At 42.3% G+C, this 26493-nt stretch overlaps 1 protein-coding gene across 4 annotated transcripts in view; it reads left to right on the plus strand.

Moving 5' to 3' along the window:
• Positions 1–26493, plus strand: part of TTC3 (tetratricopeptide repeat domain 3) — a 189246-nt gene that overhangs the window by 16770 nt on the left and 145983 nt on the right. For all 4 annotated transcript variants that reach the window (XM_073617200.1, XM_073617202.1, XM_073617201.1 and 1 more), the window contains exons 4-8: positions 6064–6112; positions 9117–9249; positions 12513–12600; positions 15038–15091; positions 25954–26104. In XM_073617200.1, the coding sequence (XP_073473301.1) occupies positions 6064–6112; positions 9117–9249; positions 12513–12600; positions 15038–15091; positions 25954–26104 (475 nt within the window). The remainder of the gene's footprint in view (positions 1–6063; positions 6113–9116; positions 9250–12512; positions 12601–15037; positions 15092–25953; positions 26105–26493) is intronic.

A 26493-nucleotide genomic window follows, 5' to 3' on the forward strand; every position in this document is an offset into this window, starting at 1 on the left:
TCCTTTCTTCAGCAGCTCTGCAAGGATTGGCTGATCCACACCTCAGCATGATTTGGCATGCTGAAGTCATGTGGTTACTTTCCTGTCTTTTCACTGGATGTTAGAGATCATAGCAGAAATTCAGTGTAAGAAATACACAGGAGAAAATGCATATTGACAAGGGGAGTGTAGAGGTGGGCGGGGAGTCTACTGACATCACAACTCCACCCACCGAGCTCCAGACAACAGACCCACCCACAGAATCTGCAGTTTTTCTGCTCTCATAACAGACAGAGGGGAGACATTTGACAGGTAAAGATACATGCAGGAGCCATGTATATCCTTATAGATAACCCCTATGGCAGTAGTTTAGAAAGGCTGACATTGGATTTACATCCACTTTAAGCTAAATAAACCTGTCTTTCGCAGCTATCATTGAGGGAATAAAGGTAGAGACACGTTCCTCCCACTCCTCGTCGTCCAGAGTCAGTATGTCTGCCCTCCATTTGTCCAGAGTCCGTGTTGGTTTATAGTCGTAAGCTACCATCAGGTAGAGGTACAGAGAGTAGAGAGGTTTTCCCATCACGCTAACGCTAGGAGGCGGAGAGCAGCCAGAAAAAACTGAACTATTGAGATATTTGCAAGCTTCATTTTTATAATGAGACTGACACAGGAGGAGCGGTGTAGGAGAAGGGGCTGGCAAGTGATTTTTTTTTTTGTGTCAACTTTAGACTTTGCAGGCAGCGCTGTCCCAGGGCCAATAGAGGCGGGGCGGCTAGCCTGACACCCCCCAATGGGTGGCTCCCGGGGCGGACTGCCCAATCCCCACCCCCTGTTGGTAAAACTTAGTATCGGCGTATAACACACAGGCACTGTTTGTCTTCTGTTTTCAGGGGAAAAAAGTGCGTGTTATATGCCGATAAATACAGTAGTTACTTTAAGTATCCTATTGGCTGAAAAAGTCTGCACGCATTTGTTTTTTTTTCTTTCACTGGTCGCCTTTGCTCAAGGGGAAGAAAAAGCAGCTGTAGAAATGCATCTAAAGCTGCATTTGGCAAATGCCTTCATGTGTATCAAGAGTCTCAGCGTTCATTCATTCCATTAGCCAGAATATTAACTTATTATGGCCATTGGAATTAATAAGCACTTGCGCATTAAATGTACCGAACGCTTAAACACATTTAGACTTGTGAAGACGCGTTGGGCACATTATGCGGCAAAACGCTTCTCTCCTTAACACGCAAGTCGTGTTTTTTTTTTTTGTCTGCCTGTAAACACTCATGCCCCTAAATGCCTGCAAACGTAAAATGTGTGCAAGGACACATAGGCTAAGACAGAGGAGCGTTTAGAGGCAAAAAAAAAAAAAAAAAAAAGTCAAAAGCCTTTAAAAGTGGCGTTTTTGCATTGTGTGCATGAGGACTAAACAGTGGAGCAAAGTCCGGATAAATGTAGAAAAAGGTAATGCCGCTCTGTAAGTTCCGTGGACCGTGGACTGTGAGAGGAGACCGTCCATCCTTGATGGGAATCGGGGTGCAGACTGTGCACAAGTCTATAGTAACAAGAAAATCCCCGACTGCTGCACTCTGGAAACTGACATCTTTATTTCATGCGTAAAAATCCAACAAAAGTCATCGGCTACGATCAGAAAATAGCATTAGCTAACATGTTTCACATACAAAGATGCTTAGTCATAGCTAAAGTGTGAGTGAGTGCAGGTACAGATAAATAGAACAAGAAGATAAAAAACCACCAATGAGAAACTGGTGGTAAAACAATCAATTAATTAAATCGGTACATAATTATCGGTTAAAAGGACACACTTGTGGGACATCACATAGGCCATCTTTTCAACAGTGAAAGGCATCTGTAGAAAAAGGGGGGGGGGGGATGCATGTACGTTCAAATGAACATCAACATCCAGGGGACAGCTTATATCATTTATGAAGCTTAAAAAAAGCTACTTATAAACAATAAAAAATAAAGTATAGTGATGTATTGATCTCTTGTATCAATATTTACCATAACGGACTTACTAGTAAGGAGGCAACAGAATAGAGTACAGTGAGAGAAGCCTAGTGTACAGCGCACCTAATTGCTAATAACATAAAAAAGGGGGCCGGTTATTATTTTAAATCAAGATTGAAGGTATAAGGTGCCTTTATATATGTCTAAAGCTCCTTAGTAAAATGTGTCCATTACAGACTAAAATTACTATTGTGTGTATATCAATACTATTAACGCCCTTGGAATAATAGAATTTTCCCTTCCTCTTGTTATATCCAGCTATCGTTGGTTGTACATAATCATACAGTATTACCGTGACCATGCATGTAGAGTATAAAAGGGGTTTCTTGCAGGTATGTAAACCGATATTAACAAATCGAATAGACAGAGGACCTATTATTCTCAGTATAATCCAACAAGATTTATAGATATCAAATAAATATTAGATAATAGAAACAACAGATTATACATATCGTGGACATTGCAGATTTACAATTAAGTAATCCGCAAGCTTTTTTTTGGATTTTTACGCATGAAATAAAGATGTCCGTTTCCAGAGTGCAGCAGTCCGGGATTTTCTTGTTACTTTAAACTGTAGAGCAACAGGAGTCTGAAAATCTAGGTGTGGTGTGTGGTTTTTGAACACATTGTCCTTAATATGTAAATCAGAATTCTACACCTTGACACCTTCCCAAAAAATGTTGATCTGGCATGTGTTCAGCCCAGTCATTAGAGGGAATACTGCCTTTATTTTGATTCTGTGATTCTTTGAGCCTAACTCTACCTGTTAAAGTCCTTTTTTAAATAATTCTTTTTAGGCAACCCTGGCCCAGACGATTTACTGCACTAACAGGTGTGCTTGCTGGCTATGCTTTACTACCTGTATGTAGCCACAGCTATATACAGTATAAAGTAATTTTGTTCCAGCTGTCAGACTGGGGCTTTCTGTACCACTCCTGGAACAAAACAATCAGGCTGAGTGCTGCTCAGCCATTCAAAGGGAGCTTTGTGCGGGACGATCTTTGCATCAGCCAATCGGAGGAAGCTTTGCATTCATTCATAGAATACAAGGCTTCATGTGAATGGCTGAGCAGCGGAACACAGAGCTGTTTACTGTATGTAGCTGAGGCTACATACAGCTTATACAGTGCTCCCAGCAAGCGCACCTATTCGTGCAGCTAATGGTTCATGTGGGCCAAATTATCCCAAACAAACTAATTTAAAAGGACTTTAAACATGAAGTTAGACTTTCGGCATCCCAAGCCAGTGCATCATGGGTTAAAATGATCCCACTTAAAGACCGCCCACAGCATATATAATATAGCATATATATGGCTCTATTGCGCGAAACGACGTACCTGTACGTTGTTTAATGCAATAAATAATGTGGGAGCCAATCAGCGGGTTATACAGTTATCCAGTGCTAAAAAAATGCACTATCACTGTATTGGTGTCACTTAGACCCCTTTCATACTGGGGTGGTTTTCAGCGCTTTAGCGCTGGAAATGGCCTCTGCTAAGCGCTTGAGTATCGCCTCCCATTCATTCCAGTGTGACTTTTCGGTGCGCTTGCTGGACGTTCCGAAAAGTCCTGCAATCGGCATCTTTGGGGCGGGTTGGGAGCGCTGTATTTAGCGCTCCCAAAACGCCCTGCCAATTGGAATGAATAGACAGCGCTTTCAAAGCACCTTTTTTGTGGGTTAAATGCGCCGCTGGAACGAGCGGCGCTTCAGCACTAACAGCCAGAGTGAAAACAATCTTGGGGTCAGATTTGTCCACTGCTATGTCGCAGTTCCACTAAAAATCGCTGTTCGCCGCCATTACCAGTAAAAACAATAAAAATACAAAGAAATGGGTGGAAGAACTCTGGACAGCCGCTCTCCGATAGAAAATTCTGAGTTCTTTCCCCCATTTCTATCTACACATGCATTAGCCAGCACCTGGGACTCTCTCTTCTCTGGAGGTGAAGGATTTATCATCCACCTGGAGCGGTGGGGTCTATTTTGTCTCAATAAAAATACAAAGTCCATAAATCTATCCCATAGTTTGTATATGGTATAACGTTTGCGCAAACCAATCAATATCTCCTTATTGGGATTTTTTTTACCAAAAATATGTAGAAGAATACATATTGGCCTAAATTGATAAAGACTTTTGTTGTTTTTACGTTTTTTTTTTTCTTGGATATGTATTCGCGCAATTGTCAATTAAAGTGACACAGTGCCGAGCCAAATTGCAAAACATGGCCTGGTCATTAAGGGGGTAAAACCTTCCAGGCTAAAGTGGTCAAACATTACGTGGACTGAATTCATGTAATTTATATTTAACACCTTTTTTCTAAAGGAATGCAGTTGAGGAAGATGTAAAGTCTTCACAGCATGTGACCATGCCTGATTCTCTAGTATTTGTCACTTTTACTGGTTTCTAGTTTTCAGCCAACTTAGGTGTTCTTGATCAAGGTCATCTGCTGATCTGAGAACTGTAGTGGGGACTTTTTAATGGCAACTCTAATCACAGGTAGTGTTACCGACTTTGTGGTGTCTCGTAGCATTGACACCTATGCCGAAATCAGGAGATAGGGTCCTGCTGGGCGGCCACGAAAAGGCTGGGAGAGCGGCTTGGGTTTCAGGAACAGCCCAGGATCCGGAGACCCCTGGCAAATCGTCATTCGACCCCTGAAGGGGGCCCGACCCCCAGGTTGAGAACCACTGGTCTATGAGGACATGAATGGTAAAGGGGTGAGGACAGGAATGTAAAGGAGCAGTAGCGGGGTGAGGACAGGAATGTAAAGGGGGAGGGCAGGGACGTGAAGGACGTGAAGGAGGCGGTGATATACAGGGGGCTGAGGACAGGAATGTGTGTGTGAGACAGTAATGGGAAGGGGGCGATACAAAGTGGTGGTGGGGGGGGGGGTGACGACAGTAATGTGAGGGGGGTGCTGAGTACAGTAATGTGAATGAGGAGGGGGCTGATATAAAGGGGGCAGAGAACAGAAATGTGATGGGGGAGTGATATTAATGGGGGAGTGATGTGAGGGGGTTGAAGACACTGCTGTAAAGGTGGTGATGTGAAGGGGGCTGTGATGTGCAAGGGAGGGGGCTGGGAACACTGTTCTGATGTGAAGTATCTGAAGCTAGGTTTATATCGCTGCCTGTGTTCTGCATTTAGGCTGTTTTACATGCAGAAATGCAGAAAAAAGTCCCTGACCTTTTTTTTTTTTTTTTTTTTTTTTTTTATTGCGCTGCACTAAGCTAGTTTGGTGGTCACGAAAATGTGCAGCGTTTGCCCGATGTTTCAAGGTGCCATTAGGAATCCAACGTGATTTGGACCTCCGCTGGAAGAACATTTTAGTGACTGGACCTTCCGTGAAATTTAATTCAGTACCCCTGCTCTATACCAGTGTTTCTCAACTCCAGTTCTCAAGGCGCCCCAACAGGTCATGTTTTCAGGATTTCCATTATTGTGCACAGGTGATTTGATCAGTTTCACCGCCTTAGTAATTACCACAGCCATTTCATCTGAGGGAAATCCTTAAAACATGACCTGTTGGGGCGCCTTGAGGACTGGAGTTGAGAAACGCTGCTCTATACAATGCAGGTAGATCATGTGTGGTGGGAGGTTCTGGCAGGATGCTGTACATAGCTTCCTGAAAACATCACAGCACCAGCCTCAGTGCTCCTCTCCAGAACCCTCAGCCCTGATGCAAGCAGTTGGTTGGCTCTTGGGAGCAGGCAATCAAATATTGCAATGCCTTAACGGGTGGGTATTAGTCTGAAGGAGCGGGCACTCATATGCAGACTGTATATGCATGCAGACCAAGTTAACACCCACATGTAATGCTGAGCCTCCATGATTGAAATCCAATGGATGAAAGGGGTGGGCCAAGAACAGTAAAGCTGGGCAGAAAAGATAATACTGGACCTCCACCAACCAGGACATAAGGTGGGCTATATCTGATTGGTGCAGCTTCTAATGCACATGGTTAGAAGCTCACAGTGTGCAGTGAAATTGGAATAGGCAATTTCAGTATAGCAGAGGAGCCTGTACAACTGTGCAAGACTGAATTTCTTCTTTCTTTCAGGGTCATCATAGGAAACCTGTTGAGCCTTTCATAGACATTGTAAGAAAAGGTAAGCTTTCTGATTGCAGTATCATTGTGTCAAGTTGCACTCTTTAATGACTTTGTCATTGTGTGTGGAGTGATTTATACAGGACTCATACAATCTTATAGTGACTAAGTATGAACAGCATGTAATACATCATTTACTGAGTTTTTTTTATGAAGTGGGTTTAGTGACACTTTAAAACCTCCAGAACATTATTGATTACAGGTTTATATGTAGCACTGCCGATTTACACATTGCTTTGCATATATATTGTACATTTACATCAGTCGCTGCCCTCAAGAACATGATATACACTACCGTTCAAAAGTTTGGGGTCACCCAAACAATTTTGTGTTTTCCATGAAAAGTCACACTTATTCACCACCATACGTTGTGAAATGAATAGAAAATAGAGTCAAGACATTGACAAGGTTAGAAATAATGATTTGTATTTGAAATAACATTGTTTTTACATCAAACTTTGCTTTCATCAAAGAATCCTCCTTTTGCAGCAATTACAGCATTGCACACCTTTGGCATTCTAGCTGTTAATTTATTGAGGTAAGCTGGAGAAATTGCACCCCACGCTTCTAGAAGCAGCTCCCACAAGTTGGATTGGTTGGATGGGCACTTCTGGCGTACCATACGGTCAAGCTGCTCCCACAACAGCTCAATGGGGTTCAGATCTGGTGACTGTGCTGGCCACTCCATTACCGATAGAATACCAGCTGCCTGCTTCTGCTGTAAATAGTTCTTGCACAATTTGGAGGTGTGTTTAGGGTCATTGTCCTGTTGTAGGATGAAATTGGCTCCAATCAAGCGCTGTCCACTGGGTATGGCATGGCGTTGCAAAATGGAGTGATAGCCTTCCTTATTCAGAATCCCTTTTACCCTGTACAAAGCTCCCACCTTACCAGCACCAAAGCAACCCCAGACCATCACATTACCTCCACCATGCTTAACAGATGGCGTCAGGCATTCTTCCAGCATCTTTTCATTTGTTCTGCGTCTCACAAACGTTCTTCTTTGTGATCCAAACACCTCAAACTTGGATTCATCCGTCCACAACACTTTTTTCCAGTCTTCCTCTGTCCAATGTCTGTGTTCTTTTGCCCATCTTAATCTTTTTTTTTTATTGGCCAGTCTCAGATATGGCTTTTTCTTTGCCACTCTGCCCTGAAGCCCAAAATCCCGCAGCCGCCTCTTCACTGTAGATGTTGACACTGGTGTTTTGCGGGTACTATTTAATGAAGATGCCAGTTGGGGACCTGTGAGGCGTCTGTTTCTCAAACTAGAGACTCTAATGTGCTTATCTTCTTGCTTAGTTGTGCAACGCGGCCTCCCACTTCTTTTTCTACTCTGGTTAGAGCCTGTTTGTGCTGTCCTCTGAAGGGAGTAGTACACACCGTTGTAGGAAATCTTCAATTTCTTTGCAATTTCTCGCATGGAATAGCCTTCATTTCTAAGAACAAGAATAGACTGTCGAGTTTCAGATGAAAGTTCTCTTTTTCTGTCCATTTTGAGCGTTTAATTGACCCCACAAATGTGATGCTCCAGAAACTCAATCTGCTCACAGGAAGGTCAGTTTTGTAGCTTCTGGAAGGAGCTAGACTGTTTTTAGATGTGTGAACATGATTGCACAAGGGTTTGCTAATCATCAATTAGCCTTCTGAGCCAATGAGCAAACACATTGTACCATTAGAACACTGGAGTGATAGTTGCTGGAAATGGGCCTCTATACACCTATGTAGATATTGCACCAAAAACTAGACATTTGCAGTTAGAATAGTCATTTACCACATTAGCAATGTATAGAGTATATTTGTTTAAAGTTAGGACTAGTTTAAAGTTAGCTTCATTTAAAAGTACAGTGCTTTTCCTTCAAAAATAAGGACATTTCAATGTGACCCCAAACTTTTGAACGGTAGTTTATTTTCTGAAAGCCAAGGCCTTGTAGAATAAAAAGATGGTACAGTGGTTGCAATTTTTTCATGCCGGTACAATATTGGTTTTACTATTTTTTCAAATCTATATTTTCAGGAAAAAATACACTAAAATAGAGTTTAGTGCAAACAAACACAATTTCCTTCCCATTTTTTTTTTGGTACAGAATAAAAGATGTGCGCTAGTGTAGAGTAAATAGATACCAAATACCTCAGGTCTTAAAACTACATGCACCTGTGAAATGGCAAAAAAATGTAGTACCCAAAATGAATAGGCGATGCTTTACACTCTGTGTGCATTTGTGGGTGTGTGCAGGGTGGCAGAATTGCTGTAAAAAAAAATCATATCTTTTTTTATTTTTTTTATTACCTGTATTGCTATCACAAGGGGGCTAGCAAACCTATGTGATCGCATTCAGCAGGCGACGGGTGGTGCTTAAGAAAAACCACACCAAATTTGCATCTAAATATGCCAAGTGCAACTATAAAAATAGTTGTGCAAAACCATATACAATCTTAATAAATACAGTACATATGATGGGGAATCTCTTTAAACATATCAAAGAAACCATATATGGTGTACATATACTTTTTTGGAGTGAACAATACAACTATGCATGAAACTATGTAAAGTGCAACCATTATAAATAGTGAACCCCCCCCCGACCGATGGAGCACCAGCCGCCACTGTTATAGAGTGTCACTTAAGTGACAGCTGTGAGTCTTCTGGGGCTGCTGACATCACATCCAAAATGGTACCCAGCAGGAGATTTCAGATGTCTGCATAAGAGTTTTTTTTACAGATAAATAAAATACCTAGAAATGCATTAAATGCACATATATCTTCTGGGAAGATTTTTGTTAAAATGCTGTGGTGACTGGAACCCCTTAACAGTTTCTCATTTGACATGTAAAGAGTAAGCTAGGTGGGGTAATGATTTGAGGGGACGGGGGTGACAAGAACATATCATCCTAAAATCTGCATGATTTGAAACTAGAGCTAGCTTTAGTTGTGTTTTTTTTTTTTTTCTTAGTATGTTATATGCTTAATACCCTTTCTTTGAATTCTTTTTTTTATCTCATAGTTGAACCAGTCGCCTTCTGGTTTTCTCACTCAATTGCGGATCGAATTGAGAATTGTGAGTTAATGAAGATGTATATGTTGTGGCCTGTTTTCATGCATGCCTCAAACAACACAACAACATGTTTGCGGACTAGGTGAGTTGCTTCTTTATTTATTGCTTCTCTCAAATTCACTGTAAGCGAAAAGCCACGTGTAAAATTACTGATATTTGCAGCTCTACCTGGACCTGGTATGGTGGTGAGCTGGCTTTATCTTTTTCTGTTTTGAAGAACTAGTGTTGCAAGCTCCCGTTTCTCTCTTTACTGCAGTTAAACTTGCCTTTCCTTCAATGGCACCTGTACCTCGCCAGCGCTGGCATCTTCTACTGGGTGCCAGCCTCAGCCATCTTCACTGGCTATCGCGAGATGACATAGATGCCATAGAATGCTGCAAGCAGGCAGGTTGCAGTATTTTAATGCAGAACAGTAAACTTTTATTGTCTCTTCAGTAAAGAGCCTACCTGCTCACAGTTTGTGACAGTGGGACTTTTTGGTTCTGCTTTAACCACTTAGGCTCCAGAACATTTGCCCCCCCCCCCCCCTTCACAACCAGGCCATTTTTTTTTAGATACGGCACTACGTTACATTATCTGACAATTGCGTGGTCGTGCACTCTACCCAAATAGAATTTTGTTGTCCCCCCAAATTTTTTTCTGGTGGTATTTGATCATCTCTGCGTTTTTTTTTTTTTTGTTTTTTTTTGGGGGGTTTTTTTTTTGGGTTTTTTGCGCTATAATCAAAGACTGACAATTCTGAAAAAAAACCCCAATATTATTGACTTTCTGCTATAAAACATATCCAATGTAAAAAATCAAATTTCTATAGCAATTTTAAGGCAATATATATTCTGCTACTTGTTTTTGGCAAAAAAAAAAAAAATTCCCAATAAGCGTATATTGATTGGTTTGTGCAAAACTTATAGCGTCTACAAACTATGGGTTATTTTATGGAAGATTTTTTTTTTTATTTTTTCTAGTAATGGTGGCAATCAGTGACTTATAGTGGGATGGCGATATTAGGGCAGACACTGACACTTTTTTGGGGATCAGTGACACTACGGGCTGGTTCACACCACAAAAACGCATTCCAGATTTGTTCTTAATGTGTTTCTGCATGCGCATTCTTAATGTGTTTTTGATGCATTTCCAAATGCTTTTTTTTTTTTGTTTTGTTTCACTGTTCACTGTACTAGGGTCCAGTGCGTTTTTGAGGCGTTTTATCGCGTTCCAGTACAGGCCAGTGCAGGAAAAATGCAGCATGCCCTTTTATTTTTTGATTATTATTTTTTTTTCCTGGAACTGAAACGCCCACATTGGTGTGACCTAAGTTTATATGGTTTCCAATTAGCAATTTTCCAATGCGTTTTTGATGCAGAAAAAAAAATGCACTGGACTGCATGTGCTGTGAACTGGCCCTAGTACAGTGATCAGTGCTAAAAGTATGCACTGTCATTGTACTAATGACATTGGCAAGGAAGGGGTTAACATCAGGGGCGATCAAAGGGTTGACTGTGTGCCTAGCCAGTGTTTTTTTTTTTACAGCGTGGGAGGTCCTTTTTACTAGGGAAAGGCATGGATCCATGTCCCTGTTTTGCAGAAATACGGGATCCATGCCTTCCCTCCTGTCAGAACGGGTGATCTGCCTTGTTTACATGGGCAGGCTACCGTTCTGCCTCTCTGCAGGACAGTCAGCGAGACTCCGCCGTACCCATTGATCGGCTTCGGCTTGTGTATAATGACAGCGGGAGCGAGCTGCCAGCGTCGCGCATTCGGGCCCCCCTACCCAGAAGTGCAGGATCATTTTATTTATAGATATAGATATATATATATATATATAGAGAGATAGAGATATATATATATATATATATATATATATATATATATATATATATATATATATATGCACAGCGGCCGCCTGGTAGCAGTAAAACTGCTATAGGGCGGTGGGCAAGTGGTTAAGATGAGAAACTCCTAAAGGAGTCAGACGTTATAACAGCATGATATGTGTTGAACTATGTGTGAACTTTGTCCTGTATATTGTGTTCTGAGTTCTATTGTTTTTCACCAGATATGTGGGAGAGAGGAAGTTAGAATCTAGTCTCATGGTTGCGGCTGTTATTTTAGGCATTTGGGAGAGAGATGATGTCAAGCTCTAATCATTTTGGTTATGGCTATTATTTTTGATATCACTTGATACCTGTATGGCCACCATAGAGGGCTGGACTGGGATAAAAATTTGGCCCTGGACTTCATCCAGACCGGCCCACTTTAATTGTGCAAACAAGCACAAAAACAGCCTATAAGCTATACGCAATTGTGCAAAAAAACATAAGTAGCATAACATAAGGAGTCCTCACTAACCTCTTTTATTATTTCACTTATTCTCCTCTGTATTTTTCTCATCTTTCTCACATCACTGCGTGAAGTTGAGGGCGAACCAAGAAAGCCATTACTTTGACAGGCTGTCATTTAAACCAGCCCACTGAGCCATTGGCCCACCGGGAAACTCCCTGTAGTCCCGATGGCCAGTACATGCCTGCCACCATATAAAAGGTCAGATTAATATGCAGGTGCCAAAAATATACAATATTGCCTTAGATTGTCAGGAGTTCCCTCTTCCTCTGGATATGTGCCCGAGATCAAATATAATGTAGGAGATGCTGTATAAAAACTTCTGTTTATTTCTGATTGTGGTCACTTTGCTAGCTAATGCTCTGTAATCCAGTGGGCACTGATCTCAATCTATAAACCATGTATAGACTTGAGATATTATCTGTGTGGATCTCCTTCATTGAAAAGCGCTACACTACAAAAGAAACAATGTAAATCTCCTTGTTGTGTTTACAGATGTCACAAAGAAACCTAACAAATGTTCTCTCCCTTCTGCCCAATAATAACTTTAAAGTGAACCTGTACTTCACCTATTTAGGTCCTGTGAAAGCCAATATGTAAATGTTGCTACATCTATCTATCTATCTATCTATCTATCTATCTATCTATCTATCTATCTATCTATCTATCGCTCATTCTACATAGAAACAAATTTATGAAAAACATTACTTTGGTAAATCGGTCGTACCACTTTCACATGTAATAAAGAGACTTTTAGGAGTTTAAAAGATTATTTATTCCTTTCATGATGCTTTATTTAAAAGAGCATTACCACTAAAGCTATATACTTGATATCAAGGTAGGCTTATGGATGCTTTTTCCTGTCTTCTGTTCATTTAAAAATAATTTATCATGGTAAATTATGCATTTGCATTATGCAAACGTACATATGTACATCCAGTGTGAACATCAGATCGATCCTATGTAAAGGCACAATTTAATCCATTATGAATATGTTGTGTTTTTCAGAGAACCACATAGTGTAGAGATGACCATTAAAGAGTTAAACTTTATTGAGCTATTAGAAGATCTTGCTGAGCTCTTTAAGAAAGTATCGGTAAGTTGGCACCTAGCAGTATCCAGTAAGTTCTCATCTATACCTTTTTTTTTTTTTTTTTTTTTTTTTTTGGAGTCTGGCTTTTAGACCCCTTTCACACTGTGCTGCCACTGGTAAAGCGCCGCTTTTTTTTTAGCGGCCGAAAAGGGGTTAAATCCGCCCGCAAAATGCCGCCGGAGCAGTGTTTTGCCGGCGGAATTGCAGCACTGCCCAAATGTTTTCAATGGGGAGCAGCGGTGGGGGAGCGGTGAGTTCACTGCTCCAAAGAAGCTGCTGGCAGGACTTTTTCTGACGCCCTGCCAGCGCACCGCTCCAGTGTGAAAGCCCTCTGTCTTTCACACTGGAGTGAATGGAGCAGCTGTTTTAGGGCGGTTTGCAGGCGCTATTTTTAACGCTATAGCACCTGCAAAACGCTCCAGTGTGAAAGGGGTCTTAGGTTGACTATTTTTTAAAGCCCCTTTCTATTTAAAAAGTAAATTGACAAAATAGGACTATCATACCAACAACTGTATGACCGAACGTATGTGGTCACCACTTATAGTTATTATTGCATTTAGGTTTTTTCCATTAGAAGGTACTACATTTTACATCATGAAAAAACATTCTAGACAGTGTTGCCACCCTTCCAACCTTGTGGTAACTCTTTGAGGAAGGCCCTTATCTGTTCCAGCATGACTGTGCCCCTTTCACAAAGCCGGCTCCATTAAAAGTGAATTCCAGGCATGATGTATTCTTGCATAGTTACAGATTGGACCAATGTAATTATGTATTTTCCATACCTGGCCGATGCCCTTGGAAGCAACGCCAGTGAACTGCACTTGCTTCTGGGTCCTGTGCTGAGTGACTGGTCTGATGTATTGTGAATACAGGAGATTGGCTGCTTAGCACAGGCACCATTCAGACAAAGCTTTGCATTTTTTTTAATAAATGCAAAATATTCTCTGATTGGATGAGGTGGAGAGCGTGGCATTACCGACCCACCCCTCCACCTTGTCCTAATCAGAACACTTTCTATTAGTTCAGAAAATGCAAAGCATTCTTTGAATGGTGCACGTGCTGAGCATTCGACCTTCTGTGTTCACAATGCATCTCTCCGTCCACTTAGCACAGGGATCGGAAGCAAGTGGAGATCACTGAAGTGACCCTGTTTACTTAACTAATTTCTAGCTTGCAGGAGCATCGACCAGATATGGCAGGGGTAGGCAACCCCCGGCACTGGTGCCGCAACCGGCACATGAAGCCTCTTTTACCGGCACTCGACTCCCTCCCCATCAGCAGAGCAGCGTAGGGAAGTGTCAGTGAGACACTAATACATTCCAGTTTCAGAATTCCCCACGCCGCACCTGCAATTGAGGGGGAGGCACTGTGCCCCCACACATTGTAAAAGATGGGAAACATTGTTTGGTTCTCTAACTTTGCTGTAGCTGCGAATTTTAGCTTTTGTGACGGGGAAGAGGTTGGGTGCAGTTCTGTTAGGGGGGAGCGGTTCCTGTTTATTCAGTAGTGAGACAGGAGAGCATTGGGATACGGCGGTGGAGCAGATGTGCAGGGAGGTACAGTGGTGGGGCAGATGAGAAAAGGGGGTACGTTGAATGGGGCAGCTGAGCAGGGGGGTTACAGTGGTGGGACAGAAGAGCAAGGAGGTACAGTGGTGGGGTAGATGGGCAGAAGGTAGAGTGGTGAGAGGGATGAGAAGGGGTGTTCAGCGGTGGGACAGAAAAGCAGGGGGTTACAGTGGTGGGACAGATGAGCGGGGGGATCAGTGTAGGGCCAGATGAGAAGGGGGTTACAGTGGTGGGAACGATGAGCAGGGAGGGTCCATTGTTGGGGCAGAGGAGAAAGGAGGTACATTGGTGGGGCAGGGGATACGGAGGTGGGGCAGATGTGCAGAGGAGAAAGGAGGTACATTGGTTGAACACATGAGCAGGGGTTACAGTGGTGGGGCAGAAGAGCAGGGGGAACATAGGTGGGACAGATGTGCAGGAGGTACAGTGGCCAGACAAGACATTCAGGTTTGACTGTGCAGTGGTTAAGCAACAGAGCCTGGTCAAGGACCCAATCCAAACAGCACTGTGCAAATCAGTAGAGCCTAATAGGGACAGAACTAGATGCTTGTCAAGCTGTGCCACAGTGTACATGATGAGCTGAGGTGTGTTCAGACACAAGTCCAAACCCTCCTGAGCTGTCCTGCTGGGAAACCGTTCAGAGTGGACAGCAAACTGTCTGTAATTGGCTGTCTACTTTGACAGCTTCCCTCTGGATAACTCAGGCTGGTCTCGACTTGTCTGAACACACCTGAGCTAATTCCTAATGTTGAGTGGAGTAGAGAGCAGATTTAAAACCAGTCTATCCCTTTTAGCTGTGGTAGTCCATATAGCTTTTTGTTTCTTTTGTTTTCTTTTTGTTAGACTGACTGTTTCTGTTTTTAATGTTCCAGGACCAACGATCTTTGGTGGAGGAGGCATTCAAAATTGGATGGCAAATGGAAAAAGTAATGTGTACCATAATTTAGTAGATTTTTTTTTTTTTTGGTTGATACAATTTTCTAGTTTGGCCTTGACTGTTTTGTAGATGAGACCTCCATTTTGTAATCCCATTTTTTTTTTTTTTGCAAAATTTAGGCCCCCTTCACACAGGGCGGATCCACTCTGCGAGGAGATGGCTCCGTTGATCCCCGCTGAGCAGACAGATGACAGGTCCATCTCTGCTCACTGTGCAGGGATGGACATGTCAGGGCCCAGGCTGTTCTCTGTGGGAGGATCGGATGAAAACGGACAGCATGTTCGTTTTCATCCAATCCACTGGACGGATGGCGAATGTATAGCCATCCGTCTCTTTGTAGCGAATCTTGTCGGATGGCAGGCGGGTGTCAGCGGACACATCTCCGCTGACACCTGCCTTCCCAAGTCAATGGGTGGCCTACTCGGGTCCGCCTGAAAAACCTACAGACGGATATTTTCGGGCCGATCGTGTGAAAGGAGCCTTATGTTGAAGCGTATAGAAATTTGAGTTATTGGTGGGGTTGGCACTCTAAATCGCAATCATGTGGAAATGTTTGGATGAGTTGCAGTATTAAAAGAACCTCAACATAATTAATTGCTCAAGGGGAATGGTTTTGTTTTAAGCCAACCTCCTTCCCTAATGTTTTCTATTTATCACACCTCATCACAAAATGGTCAGTTTACTAGAGCAGTGTTTCTCAACTCCAGTCCTCAAGGTGCCCCAACAGGTCATGTTTTCATGCTTTCCATTATTTTGCACAGGTGATTTGATCTGTTTCACTGCCTTAGTAATTACCACAGCCGTTTCATCTGAGGGAAATCCTGAAAACATGACCTGTTGGGGCGCCTTGAGGACTGGAGTTGGGAAACACTGTACTAAAGAAAACTTATGGCCCGTACACACGATCCGAAAATCGGGCGGAGAATACCGCTTTTGGCGCGATCGTACGATAATTGGATCGTTAGTACAGAGCTTTCGAGAGCCGATCGGGCAAGCACAAAAATTTTCCTTTAGTCAGTACAGTTGTTGTCCAAAAATACAATACAAATACATTACAACACATGACATCACTTCCGATTAATTTTTTTTTTTTTTCTGTCGTACGAGAATTTTTGTGACTTTAGTAACCTATTCAATTTCTACTTGCGACTATTGAGCAAAAAAAGTTGGACGTTCTGTTGTCCGATTTTCAGATTGTGTGTACGGGCGATTAGGGGTTGATTTACCAAAACTGCAGAGCGCAAAATCTGGTGCAGCTGTGCCTGGTAGCCAATCAGTGTCTAACTGCAGCTTGTTCAAATAAGCTTTGACAAAAAAAAAAAAAAAAAAACAGAAAGCTGATTGGTTTCTATGCAGAGCTGCGCCAGATTTTGCAATTTAGTAAATTAACCACTTATTGTCCATTCATCATTATCCATCGTCATATCCATTATCCGGCATTATCCATTCATTATACATCCATTTATTATTCATCATCCATCTATCATCATTTATCATCTACCCATCCTTCATCATCAGTATTTGCTGATTGTGAATGTATTGTACATTGACATACACATGCTCAAGTAGACAGATGAAAGAGATGAATATGAAAGGTGTTCATGTGTGCAAATGATGGGAAATGGTCATTTATAGTCACAATCGGTACTCATGTCTTACAAATCTACAAGTCAATTTTTGTTTTTTTTTACTGCAGTAAAGCTCTTAACTAAATGACTTTTGCATTGCTAAAGCATTATGTATTATAAACAGCTGGGTTTGTTTTATACTTTCACCTTGCTTTGTTGCATATCAGCAATGTTGAGGTCCTGCAGCCACTTTACATCTACATGTAATCCAGCATCTGTATATGGCATTTCTTAGGGTGGGTTTCCTGATGGTGACAACAGTGGAATATGCCTGTGCATTATTCATTGGCACAAAGGCTTGTAGGCTCCATTAGGTGTGATTGTAACAGGATGACAATGAAGGAGCATAATTGGGAGACTGGGACAGAGCTGTTATCATCCTATAAAAGCAAGAAGCCCGCACAAGGACCTTCATTGCAGGATCACTAGTTATTTTAATAAAATATGCACATTTAAAATATTGATCTATTTTGAAATTATAGTAAATGCCTAGCAAAAAACATTGTATTTCTGGATAGAGTGAAGATAGTCATGCTTTTGTTATCCTGGGCTCTGTTAGAGGTTTAACTACACTTCCTGTTCTACTGACAATTGTTTACCAGACAGGAAGTAAAGGGTAATCTGCAACAGGATGTGTGTGATGGAAAAATCTGGACAGCCGCACTCCGGATTGGAAAAGTGAAAAATAAAATCCTCTTTATTGAAAAAGTAATAACATGATTAAAATCCGTACATGGCTTTGTTGGGATAATGCAGCATAACCGCTAACGCGTTTCACGCTCCCATAGAGCGCTTACTCATAGCTCTGAGTAGCTATGAGTAAGCGCTCTATGGGAGCGTGAAACGCCTTAGCGGTTATGCTGCATTATCCCAACAAAGCCATGTACGGATTTTAATCATGTTATTACTTTTTCAATAAAGAGGATTTTATTTTTCACTTTTCCAATCCGGAGTGCGGCTGTCCAGATTTTTCCATCACACACATACCATTGGAATAGCAATTGCCGGCACCTGGGGCTCTCACAATCATCCACACAGCGGAGGACGGGAAGCTTGAACCCGGTCACCTAGAGCGGTGGTAACTATTTTGTTCATCTCAAATAATCTGCAACAGGAGTACAGCAACAGAGGTTTGATTTCTCCCCCCCAACCTACTAAAGAAAAAAAAAATTCTGTCTGTTTTGCTGTCTGAAAGTTTCTGTGTGCTCCTGTCTGGTACAATATCTTCAGCAGGACAAGAAGTGAGTGGAAATCTCTCTAAGCCCTTGTTCACACTGAACACGGCTTTGAAATTGTGCAAGTTCATCTGAACTTGCACGATTTCAAAGCCGCATTTCAGTCCGACTTCGAGGGAGACTGGAAAGACATCTGTCTGGGTTCATGCACAGATGTTTATTGAAATTGCCCCTGAAGTCACCAAAAGTAGTGCAGCAACTACTTTTGGAAATCGGCGCATCGATGCAAAGTCGGTGTCACACCAATTGGGATGCTCCTATTGCCAGCAATAGGCTGTGATTTGACCTGTCAAATCGTGCCGATGTGAACGGGAGCTAAGGACTCTTGCACGCGGGTCACCTGTACCCATTCAGCAGCATAACTGCCAGCGTATGGACTCCGTCTAGGCAGCCCAGGTGCAGCGTACAGGCTGGTATTGACAAGAATGGCTGTGCGCCACTGTACTCATGTCAGCAGTGCTCATTAACGTAAGTACAGTGTATGGGCATATAATATATATATATATATATATATATATATATATATATATATATATATATATATATATATATAAAAAGGGAAAACTAATTTTTTTGTATATGTCCGGACAAGCTGGTCCTGGCTCAGGAAGTTTCCCGACAATATTGTTGGGATCTACCTAGCTGTCTTTGCATGTGACTTACAGCAAGAGCCAGCTGCGCCTCAACGTACAGCTCTTCACTGAATGATAGAGGAGCAGAGCGGAGAGCAGTGATTGACAGTCAATGCCCTCCACTCCGAGCAGACTGAGAATTGAGCAGTCGTGTAATCGCTCAGTTCTTGGGCCTAGAGTCAACGTGAGACAAATGCAGCATAGAGGCGAGTATGCATGTTTGTTTGTTTTTTTACAATCCCCCAACATACGTCTTCTTTAAGGCTTATGAAATTTAAGTGATTGCGTTTGCTTATACTTTCGTGTGGGTAATCTAAATGAGTAGCACTTGACAAAGCCAGAATCAATCTCATAGAACATATTTATAAAACTGACAACAAAATTCTCAGGTACAAAATGGTAATGAAAATCAGATCAGTTTGTTTGCATGATGTGACACTGGTCCTACATCTACAGTATTGTGGTATGCAAATAATTTCATCCAGGTGCACTCTGCCTGAGGAGTCTTTGACCCCTCCATCTGGGTACACTTTTGCTGTTTCCTGAGTACAGATCAGTGATCTCTGTCAGCGTAGGCGTCGGATGCAGAATTACAAAGGTGTTAGTTTGTTTTTGTTTGTTTTTTTGTTTTTTTACTTCTCACAAAAGTCGGAGTGACTAGTCCAGCAGCATTTTTGTAATATTATATATCTGTGTAGTATACCAGTGTGTTTCTTTAACTACTTGCTATCCAGGGCAATTCTTAATGTTACATATTAAAATCTGCATTTTGTTGCTACAAAATGTACAACCCCCGAACATATATATTTTCTGAAATCAGAGACCCTGGAGAATAAAATGGTGGCCGTTGCAATTTTTTATTTTTTTTTGTCACACGATATTGGCACAGCTGTTTATCAAACTCAAATTTCTGGGGGAAAAAGCCTCCTATGTGATCCCTTTGAACAGGTGAAAGGTACTCTGTATGGAGACATCAGGGGTCCATTAGACCTCCAGTGTCTCTTCTGCCCTCCAATGCTTCACCATCAAGCACAGAATGGGGCAGGGAAAACGTGTCTCTTCTCACAACATTAAAAGTGATTGGTTGCCAGAAACTCGCAGATCACTTTTATTCAACAGACACCAAGCTTATGGGTGCCATGAGCCTATTATAACAACTTGCAGCCAGGACATTCTTGTAAGTTCGGCGGCTAGCAAATGGTTAATCGATTAGAAAGTTGCATACTAGGATTGACCAAGTGTAGTCATCTGTAGACCTAACTGGTTTGTTTACTAAGGCATTTGGGTTTTAAACCAGAACTCTAGGATCACTCCCCCTGGATTTATTTTTTTAATCCATATGCATTATATAGAGATAGAGATAGAGATAGAGATAGAGAGATATATATAGATATATATAGATAGATATATATATATATATATATATATACATACATACAGTGGCTTGCGAAAGTATTCGGCCCCCTTGAACTTTTCAACCTTTTGCCACATTTCAGGCTTCAAACATAAAGATATAAAATTTTAATTTTTTGTGAAGAATCACCAACAAGTGGGACACAATTGTGAAGTGGAACGAAATCTATTGGATATTTTAAACTTTTTTAGCAATGAAAAAACTGAAAAGTGGTGCGTGCAAAATTATTCGGCCCCTTTCCTTTCAGTACAGCAAACTCACTCCAGAAGTTCAGCGAGGATCTCTGAATGATCTAATGTTGTCCTAAATGACTGATGGTGATAAATAGAATCCACCTGTGTGTAATCAAGTCTCTGTATAAATGCACCTGCTCTGTGATAGTCTCAGGGTCCTGTTGAAAGCGCAGAGAGCATCATGAAGACCAAGGAACATACCAGGCAGTTCCGTAATACTGTTGTGGAGAAGTTTAAAGCCGGATTTGGATACAAAAAGATTTCCCAAGCTTTAAACATCCCAAGGAGCACTGTGCAAGCGATCATTTTGAAATGGAAGGAGTATCAGACCACTGCAAATCTACCAAGACCTGGCTGTCCCTCTAACCTTTCAGCTCAGACAAGGAGAAGACTGATCAGAGATGCAGCCAAGAGGCCCATGATCACTCTGGATGAACTGCAGAGAACTACAGCTGAGGTGGGAGAGTCTGTCCATAGGACAACAATCAGTCGTACACTGCACAAATCTGGCCTTTATGGAAGAGTGGCAAGAAGAAAGCCATTTCTCAAAGATATCCATAAAAAGTCTCGTCTAAAGTTTGCCACAAGCCACCTGGGAGACACACCAAACATGTGGAAGAAGGTGCTTTGGCCACAATGCAAAACGATATGTTTGGCGTAAAAGCAACACAGCTCATCACACCATCCCCACTGTCAAACATGGTGGCAGCATCATGGTTTGGGCCTGCTTTTCTTCAGCAGGGACAGGGAAGATGGTTAAAATTGAGGGGAAGATGGATGCAGCCAAATACAGGACCATTCTGGATGAAAACCTGTTGGAGTCTGCAAAAGACCTGAAACTGGGACGGAGATTTATCTTCCAACAAGACAATGATCCCAAACATACAGCAAAATCTACAAAAGAATGGTTCACAAATAAACGTATCCAGGTGTTAGAATGGACAAATCAAAGTCCAGACCTGAATCCAATCGAGAATCTGTGGAAAGAGCTGAAAACTGCTGTTCACAAACGCTCTCCATCCAACCTCACTGAGCTCGAGCTGTTTTGCAAGGAAGAATGGGCAATAATTTCAGTCTCTCGATGTGCAAAACTGATAGAGACATACCCCAAGCGACTTGCAGTTGTAATCGCAGCAAAAGGTGGCTCTACAAAGTATTAACGCAAGGGGGCCGAATAATTTTGCACGCCCCACTTTTAATTTTTTTTATTAGTTAAAAAGTTTCAAAAATCCAAAAGATTTCGTTCCACTTCACAATTGTGTCCCACTTGTTGGTGATTCTTCACAAAAAATAAAAATTTTATATCTTTATGTTTGAAGCCTGAAATGTGGCAAAAGGTTGAAAAGTTCAAGGGGGCCGAATACTTTCGCAAGCCACTGTACATACGTATGTATGTGTGTGTATATATCTGGCCAGCCCTGTGACTTCACCACAGCCTGAAAATTTCCCCCCCTTTTCATTGCAGTCAGACACATAAATGGGCTGCATGGCTTCCATTGATTGTGCAGTGTAAGAAGCCATAAGTTCCTGTACAGGACTGCAGATCCTCACATTGGGTGGTTATACTGCATTTCAGAGAGGTCTGATGTACACGCCCCTCTGAGATTGTTTTTAGAAGGAAGCTGCTTCACTGGCCCTAAATGGGTGCAAGCGTCTGCCTCAGAACTAGTACATGGTTCGGTGGTCAGAAGTGTGTCGCCTCAGGCTTCTTCAGGTGATGCTCGAAAAATTTGAATATCGTGCAAAAGTTCATTTGTTTCACTAATGCAACTTAAAAGGTGAAACTAATATATGAGATAGACTTATTACATGCAAAGCAAGATAGTTCAAGCCGTGATTTGTCATAGTTGTGATGATTATGGCTTACAGCTCAGGAAAAACCCAAATCCACAATCTCTTAAAATTAGAATATTACATGCAATCAATAAAACAAGGATTGTACATAGAACAATATTGGACTTCTGAAAAGTATAAGCATGCATATGTGCTCAGTACTTGGTTTGGCCCCCTTTTGCAGCAATTACTGCCTCAATGCGGTGTGGCATGGAAGCTATCAGCCTGTGGCACTGCTGAGGTGTTATGGAAGACCAGGATGCTTCAATAGTGGTCTTCAGCTCTTCTGCATTGTTCGGTCTCATGTCTCTCATCTTTCTCTTGGCAATTCCCCATAGATTCTCTATGGGTTTCAGGTCAGGTGAGTTTGCTGGCCAATCATGCACAGTAATCCCACGGTCATTGAACCAGGTTTTGGTGCTTTTGGCAGTGTGGGCAGGTGCCAAGTCCTGCTGCAAAATGAAGTCAGCAACCCCATAGAGCTCGTCTGTGGAAGGAAGCATGAAGTTCTCCAAAATCTCCTGGTAGACGGCTGCGTTGACCCTGGACTTAATGAAGCACAGTGGACCAACACCAGCAGATAACATGGCTTCCCAAATCAACACAGACACTGGAAACTTCATACTGGACTTCAAGCATCTTGCAGTGTGTGTCTCTCCATTCTTCCTCCATACTCTGGGCCCTTGGTTTCCAAATGAGATGCAAAATTTGCTCTCATCAGAAAAGAGGACTTTGGACCACTGAGCAACAGACCAGGTCTGTTTTTCTTTAGTCCAGGCAAGACGCTTCTGAGGTTGTTTTTGTTCAGGAGTGGCTTGACAAAAGGAATACGACATTTGAAGCCCATGTCCAGGATCCGTCTGTGTGTGGTGGCTCTTGATGCAATGACTCCAGCCTCAGTCCACTCCTTGTGAAAGTCCCCAACACTTTTGAATGGCCTTTTCCTGACAATCCTCTCCAGGCTGCGGCCATCCCTGCTGCTTGTGCACCTTTTTCTTCCACACATTTCCCTTCCACATAACTTTCTATTAATGTGCTTTGATACAGCACTTTGGTAACATCCAATTTCTTTTGCAATAACTTTTTGAGGCTTTTCCTCCTTATGGAGGGTGTCGATGATGGTTTTCTGCACAACTTTCAGGTCAGCAGTCTTTCCCATGATTGTTATTCCTACTGAACCAGACTGTGAGACCATTTAAAGGCTCAGGAACCCTTTGCAGGTGTTATGGCTTAATTAGCTGATTAGAGTGGGACACTTTGAGCCTAGAATATCGCACCTTTTCACAATATTCTAATTTTCTGAGATTATGGATTTGGGGGCTTCATGAGCTGTAAGCCATAATCATCACAATTATGACAAATCACGGCTTGAACTATCTTGCTTTGCATGTAATGAGTCTATCTCATATATTTAACCTTTTAAGTTGCATTAGTGAAATAAATGAACCTTTGCACGATATTCTAATTTTTCGAGTATCACCTGTATATGCTGCACTTGAATAGTCAGCTTCCACCTCTCCCTGCTTTTGTGTTTTGGTTTCCCATATCTGAGTGGGTGTGTATCAGAAAGCTGTTAGACTGGGCGCTCAAGTCATTCTTGGCAGGAAGTGAAAGTCGTCATGGAGTGTTTTTCAGAACAAAGCATATTTGGAGGGATGCCATATGCTTGCAGAATATTAGAGATCTTTCATTTAAATATACACTATTTGAGGCAGAGCTCTGCTTGTTTGCCTCCTACTCCGCTGCCATATTTAGCACCTTTCTGGGAGGGGGGGGGAGCGGATATCTGGTTTTGACAGGTGCCCGCTCCCGCTGCTGGCTGAGCTTGCTGTGGGAACTCTGACGGATTTTCGGTCCCCCTCACCCTTACCCCACCGTCAGGCCATTCACAAAGTGCAACACGCAGTAGGGAGCCGGTTGTAAAGCTGCAAGGCTTCACTGCTGGTTTACCTTAGCTGAGATGGTGGCGGTGGCAGCATCCGAAAGCCGATTAAATATTTGGCTCTGGTGAAGACACTGCTGGATTTGTGGACAGGTAAGTGTCCAAATATTAAAAGTCAGCATCTACAGTATTTGTAGCTGCTGACTTTTAAAAAAAAAATTCTGAAGGAGCTTCTCTTTGTATTGCTTCCTTTGTGTGAAATCCCTGGTGTACCTGCCAGTCCCCCTGCTTTCCTACTTCAAAGTGACCATGCTGCATAACAGCACATCCATTGCAGTGTGGTCTGTTTTCTGGCTGTGCTGGGAGAACAACCTGCCTGTCCTCCAATGGCCAGAACAGGTGCTGATACCCCCCCCCCATGTACAGCTCGGTGTACTGCTGTTTCTCCATCCCCACCTCTCTAAGAACCCTTTCACACTGCAGGGTTGCTAGAGTGCCGGTTGTTTTTGCAGGGCTTTTCTAGCGCTAGCAGGGTGGAAAGGAAGAAAATCTCGCTTTTGTAGCTCTTTCAAATCGATTTTAAGGCGCTTTGGAAGCGCCGCCCATTTATTTCAATGGGCACGGGCATTTTGGGAGCGCTATTTATAGAGAGAGAGATTTATAGAGATCAGTTTTGTACATGCATCTCCAAAAGTGGCCAGCTGTAATTTATAACCACCACAGTGATTGCTACATGGATTTCACAGCTTATACATCATCATATTGAAGCATGTTCCCCGCACAAGGGATGACATTTCAGAAAATCCAGATTCCCCTTTTTTTGCCAAGCTGCTGTCAGTCATCCTAAAACTTAGGCAGGGCATTAAAAGTACTAAAACTGGATGGTGTTGAGAGTCAGCTAGCGGTTTGTAAATGGTCAGATCTCCCAGAGCCAGGTATCCCAAAAGGTAAAAAATGGGAAAACTGTTATATATAAAATACAGTGGCTGCTGTTGCTGACTTATGAAAATTGAAGATGCCTGTGTATCATGGTTAACCTCCAGCTTCAGACATTTCTGAAACATTGACTCGAGAAAAAATACTAACTTCACTTGTCGCATGCTTCAAATTTCATTTCCTTCATAACAGTTATTCTTTAGAGACCATTTATTAAAAGAAAAATCTTCTGAAAAGATTACATTTTAAAGTATTTTATGCATGTTCTGTACTCGTAAAAAAAAACCAAAAAAAAACCTCCAAAAGCCTTGACACCGATTCTGGATGCTGCCATATTGGATGTGATATGGACAGATTCAGAGCTGTTACTCAAGTGACACTCTATAGTAATCCCCTTTGCTCTTATGTAAGGAGGTGAAGAGCAGAGGAGTTGGGCCAGCACAGACAGTAATTTGATGCTGTGCTATGGAATTAAAGTTGTTGTTCATGCATTCTATGCATGAAGGTAAAAAGCCTTCTGTGTACAGCTACTCCTCCAGAGATGTGCACGAGAGCCTCGGCTGTCCTAAGCCATTGGCTCCTGCTTCAGTGAGTCACATCCAGTGAGCCAATGAAGAGAGAGCGGGACCGAACCGTGTGTCTTATGGACGCATAGAGCAGGACTTGGGAACAAGCATGCACCAGTGCCCGCATAGCAAGCGGCTTGCTGTTGGGGGCACTGGTCAAGGGGGAGGAGCCCAGGGCGCCGGCGGGTGACCTGAGAAGAGGGGTATCGGGGCTGCTCTGTGCAAAACCATTACACAGTGCAGGTAAGTGTGACAACTGTTTTTTATTTTTTGTTTTTAAAAGCCAACCTTTAGTACTACCTTGTTTCCCTACAGTAGCCAAACTCTATATCAAGTTTAAAGGCACATTCCAAGTAAACACATTTTTTTGGGGGGGTTTTTTGGGTGACTGGGTCCCTTTACTGCTGTATCTTCCTATAAACCAGCATATATGCTCACTCTTGCCTGAAATGTAGAGCTGAATCGACTGACATCTGGATCTTTTTCTTTTAGGAAAAATATAAAGTAAAGAATCGTTATATAGCAGATGCCATGTCATGGATTGAGTCCACGGGAGATGAAACTTTGTATAAGAAGCTAAAATCCCAGGAAAAATCCCAGGAAAAAGTTCGTAATCGAGTCCTACAGACCTTCTTTACAGAGTGTAAGTGACTGTTTTAAAATGAACTATATAGTGTGCGTGGTTTGTAGATGATCTTTTTTTTTTTTTTAAATTGGTTTAATTGTTAAAACGTTTTTTTTTTTTTTTTTTTTACCTTAATGCATTCCCTACATTAAGGAAAACAACGTTTCACCACTTGTTCCCCCCCCCCCCTCCCCACAACCCCTAAACACTTACCTGAACCCTCTATTGATCCAGCGCTGTGCCCGGCTGTAATTCTTCTCTCCCCTCTTCCTGCTCTCACAAGCTTCACTGAAAGCAGTGGGAGCCATTGGCTCCTGCTGCTGTCCATCAAACCCTGTGAGGAAGGAGCGAGGGGCAGGGACAAGCTGCTCCGTGTGCATCTATGGCTGCAAACAGCCCAGCTTGGG

The sequence above is a fragment of the Aquarana catesbeiana genome, linkage group LG02, assembly GCF_042186555.1.
Source record: "Aquarana catesbeiana isolate 2022-GZ linkage group LG02, ASM4218655v1, whole genome shotgun sequence".
NCBI classification, from domain to species: domain Eukaryota; kingdom Metazoa; phylum Chordata; class Amphibia; order Anura; family Ranidae; genus Aquarana; species Aquarana catesbeiana.